Source organism: Saccopteryx leptura, chromosome 2, assembly GCF_036850995.1.
Source record: "Saccopteryx leptura isolate mSacLep1 chromosome 2, mSacLep1_pri_phased_curated, whole genome shotgun sequence".
In the NCBI taxonomy this organism is placed as follows: Eukaryota; Metazoa; Chordata; class Mammalia; order Chiroptera; family Emballonuridae; genus Saccopteryx; species Saccopteryx leptura.
In genome coordinates this window covers 306,438,865-306,451,298 of record NC_089504.1, presented here as the reverse complement: position 1 = coordinate 306,451,298, position 12,434 = coordinate 306,438,865, and the positions used below count along the sequence as shown (strand labels likewise).

The 12,434-nt window shown below is 41.4% G+C and overlaps 1 protein-coding gene across 6 annotated transcripts in view; it reads right to left on the bottom strand.

Annotated features, from left to right (window-relative positions):
- The window catches only part of AHCYL2 (adenosylhomocysteinase like 2), a 164,377-nt gene that overhangs the window by 19,735 nt on the left and 132,208 nt on the right, over positions 1–12,434 (bottom strand). For all 6 annotated transcript variants that reach the window (XM_066362655.1, XM_066362656.1, XM_066362658.1 and 3 more), the window contains exons 7-11: positions 11,010–11,116; positions 9,798–9,914; positions 5,549–5,612; positions 4,661–4,749; positions 1,601–1,671 (exon numbers count right to left, since the gene is read on the bottom strand). In XM_066362655.1, coding sequence (XP_066218752.1) covers positions 1,601–1,671; positions 4,661–4,749; positions 5,549–5,612; positions 9,798–9,914; positions 11,010–11,116 — 448 coding nt within the window. The remainder of the gene's footprint in view (positions 1–1,600; positions 1,672–4,660; positions 4,750–5,548; positions 5,613–9,797; positions 9,915–11,009; positions 11,117–12,434) is intronic.

Here is a 12,434-nt window from a genome sequence, read left to right as displayed (position 1 = left end):
AATTAGATCTCAATAAATCTATTCTAAAAATAGATTGATGATAGATGTGAAGCAAGAAGTTTCTTGTACTTCCTTTTCTCTGCCCCCAGTGCTTCCTCAGCCTACATATATATTTATATATTTTGTTATTTTTTTGTTGTTGCTTTTTTTTACAGGGACAGAGAGAGAGTCAGAGAGAGGGATAGATAGGGATAGACAGACAGGAATGGAGAGAGATGAGAAGCATCAATTATCAGTTTTTCGTTGCGACACCTTAGTTGTTCATTGATTGCTTTCTCATATGTGCCTTGACCGGGGGCCTCAGCAGACCGAGTAACTCCTTGCTGGAGCCAGCGACCTTGGGTCCAGGCTGGTGAGCTTTTTGCTCAAGCCAGATGAGCCCGCACTCAAGCTGGCAACCTCGGGGTATTGAACCTGGGTCCTCCCGCATCCCAGTCCGACACTCTATTCACTGCGCCACCGCCTGGTCAGGCTATTTTTGTTATTCTTAAATATTCTGACTTTCACCTGACTTGTGGTGGCACAGTGGATAAAGAGTCGACTTGGAATGCTGGAGTTGCAGGTTTGAAACCTGGGCTTGCCCGGTCAAGGCACATACAGAAAGCAACTACTGTGAGTTGATGCTTCCTCCTTCTCCCTCACCCTCTTTCTCACTTTCTCTCTCAAAGAAAAAAAAATTCTGACTTCCTTCCTCTAAAATACAATTATAAAAAGAAAACCAATGTTCCAACAGTTCATGGTTCTACCTTAAAGATAAAAACTCAGTCCAAGAAAACTAGTCATTTCTGTATATTCCTCTCTAAAACTTAAAATCTACTTCTTTGGGAATTAACACAACTACCTTTCTCACTTTTTCTAACTATGAAGCATTTTGCTCTAGCGTTGATTTAATTACAGGGAGTAGAGAGAAACATACATCACTTTTGGAGGTAAAATTTAAAAAAATCAAACATACAATTGTAAGATCTTATTTCATTAATGAAACTCATCTCTAGCCATCTCCTAGGTGGTTGAAGTTGGGGAGAAACTTTCCTCCAGGAATGACCTCAGGTATACTTTTGGTCTAAAGAGGCTCTAAAGAGCCTGACCAGATGGTGGCACAGTGGATAAAGCATTGGACTGGGATGCGGAAAGACCCAGGTTCGAGACCCCGAGGTCGCCAGTTTGAGCATGGGCTCATCTGGTTTGAGCAAAAGCTCACCAGCGTGGACCCAAGGTCGCTGGCTCGAGCAAGGGGTCACTCGAGCCTGCTGGGTCACTTGGTCTGCTGAAGGCCCACGGTCAAGGCACATATGAGAAAGCAATCAATGAACAAGTAAGGTGTCACAATGAAAAACTGATGATTGATGCTTCTCGTCTCTCTCTGCTCCTGTCTGTCTGTCCCTATCTATCCCTCTCTCTGACTCTGTCTCTGTGAGGAAAAAAAAAAAAAGAGGCTCTAAAGAGGCAGGAAGAATTTGAAAGATTGACTGCTTTTGTAGACTGCTTGCTATCTCTAGCTTTTAGAGTCTGGTTTTGTTCAGAACATTCTCAGTCATTTTTCACTTGCTCCATAAAAGTGCTCCCAAGTGCCACCCCACTTTATATGTTATAATCATACCTGTACAGGTAATAACAATATCCACTTGTCGGATGACCTCATTCAATTTCACCAGTCGAAATCCATCCATACTGTAGAAGTAAAGCACAATCAATTAACCTAATTAAACAGCTGGGACTTTTTGCCACAGAACCTTCAAAAGCTACTACCAAGTTAGTTGGTACCTGCACTGTCACTTAATACACCTGGACTACTCCTAGCAGTTAAGAATTCAAACCATTTCCTTAGTTCTTACAGGACAGAAATAAAAGATCTTTCCATATCACTGGAACCTAATTCTCCCTGATAATTGGGAGACAGTGTTAACCCTTGAATAGCACGTCCTCATGCCTCCTGACCATCCAGAGTACGATTATTTTTAAAATGTCTGAGGCAACATTTTAAAAAAGGCAAATGTATGTTCTTGTTTCCATAAATTGGCTATCAAATATAATTTTAAGTTAATAAAACTGGAACTGGAACTAATTTCACTTTTTGAAAAAAAACTCACTCATGGGGGTCAGAGAGCATGAAAAAACTCACTACTCAAAGGGTTAACCATGCGATACCCCAATCAAGTTTCTAGAAAGTGCCATTTACCATTGAACCTCCTTTCAATTGAAACTGCTCTCCCCAAGATCATCAATGATCTCTTGAATGTCAAAGTAAATTTTTTTATACTTATATTACTTGATTTCCTCTGGTACATTAAACATTATTTGCCTTCTTAAATCTCTGTACTCCTTGAAGTCCATGATGCTGTTTTATCCTGGTTTTCCTCCTTTTCTGCTTGCTTCTTCTTAATCTCAGTCTTTACATGTTGGTGCTCTGTAGGGTACTCTTTCCTCTGTTCGCTCAGCACTTCTCCATACCCTTTCCTTGCTTTCAATGACCCCTCATAGGGGGCTGATTTGCAACGTCTATATCCATGAATCAAATTATCCACTGGATAGCTCTTCCTGGATGTCCCACAAGGATCTAAAATTTACTGTGTCTGAAAGAAATTAATCTTCTCCATAACCCCAACCTTATCTATTTCTTCTCTATTTTCTATATTGATTATTAGCATTACTTGTTCACCCAACTGTACAAGCCAAATAAACTACAATGTCTGAGTCGACTGTCCCTCCCTAATTGAAGTTGTCACCAAATCTGGTTAGGTCTTTTCCCTAAATTTCTTAAAATCTCTTGGATTTGTCCCTTCCTCTCCACACATGTTGGCCTTCCTTATGTTCAGGTTTTATTTTTTTTTATATTACTATATAGTAGCTCCTGGCCCAATCTTATTGCCTCTAGGTTTATGCCTCCATAATTCAGTTGACAAAGTGATTTCCCTAAATGCAATTTGGATCATGTCACTTCCTTGCTTAAAATACTTCAGTGAAATTGCCTGCTCTAAGGATCATACCCAAATACTTACACTAATATAGGATTATATTGACATATGATTCCTACTTCAGATATTATACTCCTCCCAAATTTATCTTATCAGCTAGCCACATTAAAATACTTCAAGCTTCTTAAAAATACTGTGCTCTCTCTTTCTTTGATGATTATGGAATTTACTTCCAAACTAAGAAATCACTTACAGAAGTTTCAAGACTCAGCGGTACTGATACCTCTCTTTTGACCCTGCCCTGTTCTTTTGTTATTTCATCTTTGTGCTTCTAAAGAGCATGTGCTGTTTGCCCCATCACAGCACTTACTGCCCTGCACAGTGGTTATCTGTGTATCTGTCTTGTCTTGTTCATCCACTCATCTTATTCATCCTCAGCACAGAGCACAGTACTTAGTATGTGGTAAGTGATCAGTTCATGTCTATAATTTGAGTCAGTGTCTCAATCAGTGTTAAAGCAGGTTCAGGTTTCTCTAATGAACCCTGAAAGTACTAGAATGGTGATCATTCCCTTCATGTACAGGATCCCTGACGCAGAGAGCCAGCAGCTTTGTTGGGGACATCTGTGGGATTTTGGCCAGGATGTGTGAGGAACAGTAGAACTGGCAGAAATGGTGGTGATAAAATCTTTATGCCATGCCTTGTTCTACCCTGGGTACCCTCCTCTAAAAGGTTAATGGTAAAGCATGGGTGGGTCACCTGGTTACAAACAGTGGGGCGGCCCTGGCCGGTTGGCTCAGTGGTAGAGCGTCGGCCTGGTGTGCAGAAGTCCCGGGTTCGATTCCCGGCCAGGGCACACAGGAGAAGCGCCCATCTGCTTCTCCACCCCTCCCCCTCTCCTTCCTCTCTGTCTCTCTCTTCCCCTCCCGCAGCCAAGGCTCCATTGGAGCAAAGATGGCCCAGGCGCTGGGGATGGCTCTGTGGCCTCTGCCTCAGGCGCTGGAGTGGCTCTGGTCCCGGCAGAGCGACGCCCCGGAGGGGCAGAGCATCGCCCCCTGGTGGGCAGAGCGTCGCCCCCTGGTGGGCAGAGCGTCGCCCCCTGGTGGGCGTGCCGGGTGGATCCCGGTCGGGCGCATGCGGGAGTCTGTCTGATTGTCTCTCCCTGTTTCCAGCTTCAGAAAAATACCAAAAAAATACAAACAGTGGGGCTTTGCAGTCATTTTCAGGGACAGTGCTTTCTCCATCCTACTGAGTATGCCAAGAGACCGTTTGAATAACAGCTACCATGTAGTGAGCATTTATTATGTGGTAGCAGCTCGACTTGGATTTGAATTTGTCTGATGTGTCCTCCTGATTAGATTTAGGCTATACATTTTGGGAAGACTATTACCCATGTGCTATTTTGATGCACTGCATGAGAAGATCTGGTACCAGCCTGATTCTTTTTTGATCATTTTTTTCAAAGGGAGAAGGACTATTTATGGAGAAGGGAAGGGGCTACTTGTTCCTTAGGTAGGGGACGATTTCCACAGAAATTCTGAATTCTAGCCTGATAGTCTTTGTTCTTGAGCAGGGCTCCTTGATCTCTGGAAAAGAGGTGCTTACAGTTAATAGCAGCCTCTCTCTGTGTCTGGGCCCCTCTAAGTTACAATGTGGCATTAACCAGGCCATTCTTTGGAGGCAGCTATAGATCACATGTTAGATGGGGGTGAGAAGAAAAAGCAAGCCTCCTTTTGCATGCTTACCAGGCTTGAAGAGCACAAATAGGGTCAATCTCAGTCACATACACAATAGAGCCCATGGCTTTTAAGGCAGCACAGCACCCCTTTCCCACCTGAAAAAGGGAGAAAGCACATGTAATAAGGAAAGTCAACAGGAAAACAGTCTCTCAAAGCTTCTGGTAAAGTACACTCTACTTTCCACCCCCAAAGGAATTTCACTGAATAGATTCATGCTTGAGGAAAAATAAGAAAAACAAATAAATGAATGAAGTTCATAAACAAACTCCTAGCTCCTGCTTTGCACATGCATGTGTATAAGAAACACCCCCCAGACAGATTATAATCTAAACTCAATCTAAAAGAATGGTCAGAAAATCAACTTTAGAAAAAAACGGCAAAAATATGAAGGGAAAAAGAAACACTGAACTTTAACCAGAGAGTCTCTAAGTTACCACCCCTCCAATCTAAAGCTGTAAGTGAATATACTCTTATGTGCATTCAAATGAAAATTTCTAGTTTGTTTCAGCAAAATACATTTTAAGCCTGACCAGGCGGTGGCGCAGTGGATAGAGCATCGGACTGGGATGCGGAGGACCCAGGTTTGAGACCCCGCGGTCACCAGCTTGAGCTCAGGCTCATCTGGTTTGAGCAAAGCTTACCAGCTTGGACCCAAGGTCGCTGACTCGAGCAAGGGGTTACTGATTGCTGTAGCCCCATGGTCAAGGCACATATGAGAAAGCAATCAATGAACAACTAAGATGCCGCAACGAAAAACTGATGATTGATGCTTCCCATCTCTCTCCGTTCCTGTCTGTCTGTCCCTGTCTATCCCTCTCTCTGACTCTCTCTCTGTCCCTGTAAAAAAAAAAAAATACATTTTAAACACCTAACAATTGAAAGGGTAAACCTTACCTCTCCATAGCCACAGACCACCACCTGTTTTCCACCAAACATCATGTCTGTTGTCCTTTTAAGCCTAGCAGAGAAAAAATTATGTTAGAAAAATCTTTTCGTTTCTCCCTTGAGATTAGATTGTGTTCCTTATTTTCATGGTTTGTAGTTTTCTTTTTTTTCTATTTTAAAAGAAAGCCTAGTTTATATCCTACATAAAATATTTAATAACTAGCAAGTTTTTTGTTTGTTCATTTTTTGTGACCGAGACAGAGAGAGTCAGAGAGAAGGACAGACAGGGACGGACAGACAGAAGGGCTCAAGCTGGTGAGCCTTGCTCAAACCAGAAGAGCCCACACCCAAGCTGGTGACCTCAGGGTCTCAAACCTGGGTCCTCTGTGTCCCAATCCAATGCTCTATCCACTGTGCCATCACCTGGTCAGGCTAGAAAGTTTTAATAAAATGTTTTTTCTCACTCATGTTATCTAATAAATTACATCTCTATGTGCGTCTCATTTTTTTTCTTTCTTTTTTCCACTCATCTTGGAGTGGTGCAGAAGGAAAAAACTATACACTACAAATAACTTTTAAACATAAAAGCAATAATCTGACTAGTGGTGCTATAGTGGATAGAGCATCCACCTGGGATGCTGGGGTCCTAGGTTTGAAACCCCGAGGTCACCGACTTGAGCATGGGCTCATCCAACTTGAGCGCAAGGTCGCCAGCTTGAGCATAGGATCATTGGCAAGATCCTATGGTCACTGGCTTGAGCCCCAAGGTCTGTGGTTTAAACCCCAAAATAGATGGCTTGAGCTCAAAGTCACTGGCTTGAGAAAGGGGTTGCTGGTTTAAGCAAGGGCTCACTGGCTTGGCTAGAGACCCCCACTCACATATGGGAAACAATCAATGGACAACTGAAGTGCCACAACTACAAGCTGATGCTTCTCATCTCTCTCTCTTTCTCACTCACTAAAAAAAAATACCCCAAACCATAAAAGCAATATATGTTTATTATATGACATTTGGAAGCAAAAGATACAAAGCAGAAAATAAAAATAGTGCACTTTTTATCTAGGTGACAAACTCTGGGTGAATGAAAACATTCTACCCTCCTGAATTAGACAGACACATAAAATCTAACCTGATAAGTCAGTACTACATTTAGTGGTATCATGATGGCCAACAGGTCCCACATTAATTCAACAGGGAGGGTGATGGACAAGAAGCTAGAGAGGAGCTCTGAAACATGCCAACACTGACTACATGCGATAGTGAGTTTTCTGGGGTGATTTCCTTCTCGGACACGTTCTACTTCGTCTCTGATTCTCTATGAAACCAGCATAAAGTTCCTTTCTGTTTTCAGGGTCTCATGGAAGAAACTGTAGGAGCAGTTTCTGGTTTCTTTTTACGTTCAGTCAGTCTCTCTCTCTAGGAATCCCTGGCTAGGAAGGCAGAGGAAGGTTTTCAACTAAAACCAGACTATTCTGAGATCGACAGTCCCTACAAAAATTTGTTGGGTGTTTGTATTCACTTATCTAACTGTTAACCTTTCCTACTAAAAAGTCTATAAATGCCCCACAGGCAAAGGAGGAATCCTGTCTTTTTAATGGTTTGACAACTCTACTCAAGGGGAATAGTGTAACTCCCTAAATCCAAATGAAACTCAATAAAGAAGTGCAGAGGCAATTCTTGGTGAGTGAAGAGAGTAAGTCTGGTCTGGTTGGGCTGCTACCATGCTCAAAAATCAGGGCTCAGGAGAATGGTCCCAGAAGGGCTAGCACAGCAGGGAAATCAATAACACATCATGTTTCTGAGCCTCCTTTGCTTTGACTGCCCTCAAGCCTTTCTGCCTCTCTTCCCAACTATTTGTAGTCTTTCCTGACTACAAATGGCTGCGGGGTGGAGAGGAAACTTCACCAATATGACTACTCTGCAAATAAATGATAGGGTGAGAGACCTGGATGGATTCCAGTTAGGTAGTGATTTTCCTGTGATCTCAGGGACCCACATTTGCCTCAAGGTTCGAGGATAAAGGATAGAAAAGACCTCAGTCAGAGAAGGATTTTTTGGGGGGTGGTGAATAGGGGTAAGCTCTTTGGTGGTATATGAGAGTCATGTCAAGTCTCTTGACTTCTAATTCTTCTAGGCCCAGGACCCTCTAGAAGAGTTCCTGAAATATAATCTATTTTTTTTAATTTTTTTTATTTATTTATTCATTTTTAGAGAGGACAGAGAGAGGGAGAGAGAGAGACAGAGAGAGAGAGAAGGGGGGAGGAGCTGGAAGCATCAACTCCCATATGTGCCTTGACCAGGCAAGCCCAGGGTTTCGAACCGGCGACTTCAGCATTTCCAGGTCGACGTTTTATCCACTGCGCCACCACAGGTCAGGCAATATAATCTATTTTATGATCTGAAAATCTTATCTAGGATATTCTTAGTCTTCCTACCAAGTGGAACCTCAGACTCCAGAAGGCTACGCTTGCCCTGCTTTTTGGCACTGCAGACCTATTACAGAAGTGCCCGCTAGGAGTCAGTGGGTCATTCCTACGTAGCTCATGTGTGTAACCTGCTTCGAACTACAAAAGCTCAATTACCAATCCTTTCCTGTCTACGGCCATACCACCCTGAACGCGCCCGATCTCGTCTGATCTCGGAAGCTAAGCAGGGTCGGGCCTGGTTAGTACTTGGATGGGAGACCAATCCTTTCCTCATGTGAGCTTTCTACTGGGTTGAATGTCCTCTCCCTTCCACTGCAGCCTTCCCTGGAGCCTGCTTTGCCTTTTCTGTAATTCTCCTGCTCTCAACTCCTCTGAGAGGAACAGCTGCTCATGACCCAGTTGGAAAGTTTCTCACCATCTGAAGGTACCAATGAACTCTTACCACTCAGCAGGTTTCTGGTCAATGGTGTTTTCCTATTTCTTTACTAACCTTAACTTCTGTTTCACAGCTTGTATCTCACTGTCACGCTCACACATCTGGGACTAAAGAATCTTCCTTCTCCACAGGGTAAACATTGCTGAGGACAGGCTCTGGCCGTTTTTATGAACTAGTATTGGTGCCTTTATGTATCTTTTACTGAACCCAGTATAGGCTCAGAGATATGAGACCTGAAAAATCTATAAGATACTTAGTTGTGGATGAGTAAATATTTTAATGAGCATATACCATATTATTACTGATTTTATCAGGCACAACGCTATTTTTATTATAACAACACTTAAATGTGGACAGAAGTAGGGGGACAGTCCCAAACAGATTGATGAATTAAAAATTCATGTAAATGTCCATTCTATCTGACAATACTATTGACTCAAAGGAGTAATAATTAATAATAGCTCAAAATTGCAATGAATACTGCCCCCCCCCCCAATTCAAAGCAAAAAGCTTCCCCTAAGATCTAACTCAATCTGAGAACTTATTGCACAGGGTTCTAAAGAGAAGAGTAATAGAAATAACATTAAACACCAGGACTCATATCTTATCTCATTTAATCCTCACAATAACACTGTGAGGCAGGTCTTACTGTCACCATTTCACAGATGAGGAAATAGGTACAGAGATGCTAAATAACAAGTCCAGAGCCTTGGAGGTAATAAATCATAGAACCAATAGTCAAACCAAGGTCTTTATGGCTCCAAGGCCTGTGGTGTTGCAAACTGCCCAGGGTCCAGACTGGTTGGCAATGTGGTCCATACGGCTTTTCCTCACTTTCCCATTAACCACACATGATGGAAACCAACTTAATGGTTTCAGATACGGAATTACTGAGTGTTCCTAGCAAGAATGAAGCAAAGTCAGGGCACAGGTATAGAAACAGAAACTGGGTATTGCAAGGACATAGTATTTGGTATATCTCTAAGTAGATTTTTGTCAGGCTTGCAATTCTTACATATTTGAAAAACTAGAAACACCTTTGTGAATTGATTCTTTGTTCACCACAACTTCCCAGATGGCAAGAGAAATATATGCTAGTTGGAGCTTAACAACTGGCAATATGACCTAGAATAGGAACATATGTAACATTTTCCCAAACCATCAAAGATACTTCTATGTTTATAATAACTTCAGTTAGTTACTCTCAGGCTTGTTCCACGTAAAAACTCTGCCATAATCAGACAGGGGCTAGTCTGATTATTCAAGTAAAACAGGTTTGCTTGCAATAGTGTTATGATAGACCCAGAGGTGCTATATGAATTATTTCCAGAAATAACCCAAACCAAAAAAGAACTTCAACAATTCAAGTTCATTCCAAAGGCAATAAAAAATTACCCATCAAGAATCGATTCACGGCAACAGTAGAGGTTGTCAAATTTCTGTTTGGTGACTGAGTCATTGACATTCATGGCTGGAACACACAGCTTCCCAGCTTTGGATAGCTGGTACAGCCTGCGGATGAGGGAAATCAAGAGAACATAAAACAATGAGATACTATGATCTACTGTCAACTTTATATCAAATTTCAGAGATATGTTGATTGGGTAGGCATGAGAGCATGAGGCATGACTAATTTACCCTATCAGGTGTATATATAGAAATAAAAACTATCTTTCTACAGTCTGTATAGAGCTTAGAATAAAGATCTTAGTCCAAAGCTTTGTGGGAAAATTTCTGACCCACCTCTAAATTACAAGGATTAAAGTATAAAATTTTAAACTGCTTATAATTTTATTGCCCTTTTTAATAATAAAAATTAACTTTAAGTACTATTTTAATCCCACTACTCTAATGCAATAATTTTATCTTCTAAACAGTCTCAATTTTATAATCTCAGTGCACAAACCTATAAATATGTATCTCTCTATATAGAAGTTTTATTTAAACTGAATCAACTAAAACTCAGAACCAGGTGTTTTATTCAAAGTTCATTCCTTTCTAAGAGTCTGAAAGTATGGCGCAGCCCACAGTTTTGTATATTCAGAAAGATCAGTGAATACTCAAGCAGTATTGGTGGCTTATTCAGAATTTACTTCCCTAAAGCTTTTATTTCATATCTTCAGTTCTTTCCAGGTAATAACAGTGAACAGAAATCATTTCAATTTTACTCAGGAAATTATTGCTCACTTGAGAAAAAGAAACCTAAACCCTTGCTCTCTATGTAAGAATGTAAGCACTACCAAGACCCAAGCTTCTGTCTGTTTTGCCTGGTGCTAGATCCCCAGCACGGTCCTTAGAGCTGCTCCTGGTCCACTGTAGAAGTTCAATACCTATCTGCTCTATAAATGAATTAATTCATCCCCCAAAGGACAAGCCATTACTGTATTATAATGACTAGAAAACATGAACCACTCTTGTTCCCCTACCTGTCCCTGCCCTCACTATATTAGGTTATTTGTGTTATTAATTCAAAAAACAAGTGTGCAGACTCAGATCTCATTACTTCACAGTAGGGTCCAATTTTAACACAATAGATTCTATAGGTATGTGATTACCAAAGTTTATGTCTAGGCTGCATAAAACCAGTATGCCCATGTCAAATCTCACCTATGGACTCCAGTTACACTCTCCTCTACTATGCCCTTGATTTTCTTAAACATGTTGGGATACTTCTTATAAATCCAGTGAGTTAGATCCCCTCCATCATCCAAGATCTGCAATAACAAGCATCATTATTGACATTCATTTTGCTGAAGGCTCAATGTTTCCAGTGCTTCTCTAGGTCTTGTACCCCAATTTCTAATTGTCAATTTATATCTATTTCAAACTTCCCACATGGCTATGCAAAGTAAAGTAAAGCCAGTAAAATGACCAGTCATTGTACTATAGAGAATGACAATGAGGGGTGAAAAACCAACTACAATTTTCATAGTCAAATGACCTCTCCACATGACACACCTAATAAAGCAAAACCCACAGCAATACAGTGAAGATCTTCTTATGGACTAATAACTTGAGTGGTTATTTAAGCCACTAGGTTCTTGAATGTACTGTAGATATTCAGAAAGCCTAAATTTGACACTAGCATATTTCTATTCATTAAATTCAGGACTTTAAGTATAATCAGTCAAAGCTTAGTCTAAATAAAGCCAGATAATTAGTCTTCTTACCAGAACAATGGCTCATAAAACCTTTACTTCTCCCAAAGTACAGGCACTTTCCTTCCCAAATTATCAGGTACCGTAGGGTTCTGCCTGGCACAACTCACACCATCTCTAACCCGATTAAAAATAACTAGGGAACCATGCGGCACGCAGGTTTTGCACGCATGCTTCTGAATAGCTCCCCACTCTTTCAGGATGGCATTAAAGAGAAACAAAGCTGTGCCCACTGGAGCTTTCAGCAGCAGAGGAAGGTTTCTGAATTATAAACTAAAGAAAGATCAGCTCAGAAAACTATTAGGCACAGGGTATGGCATTTCAGCCCTTCACTGAGCTGTCAGAAATGTTTGGCAGAACTTTCCAAATTGTTATACCCATCCTCCTGGAAAGCCCCATGGAACTGAGCTGCTCTCTGCTGGCATGCACCCATTTTGAGTCCATCAATTATCAACTCTGCTGCAAGTGCCAAAAATGCCATCCTGGACCTCTGGGCACACAAAATCCCCAAACTCATGCCTACCACCTGATCTCTTTTTTGCTTCTGCTCTTGCTTTTCATCTACTTTCTCTGACTCAACTAAACCTTATTTGAGAGCAGGGATCCAGGATGTAGCTCATTAAAACGCTACACCTGCTCCACACTGTAAGTTTATACTCCATTTTCTTCCAGTAGAACCCTTGGAACAGGAAGTCTTCTCTGAGTTTCCCTCTCCCTTTTTGCATGTATGAAATCCCTCATGGAGTTTCCCCTTGCAGCCTGATTCCCCAGCCACACAAAGGATCAGAGACAAAAAAGACTGAGCAATTGGAAACTCCATGTCTTCAGTCCCACTATTCTCATTCACTTTTCCTTTTTAATGAAGGTATCTAAC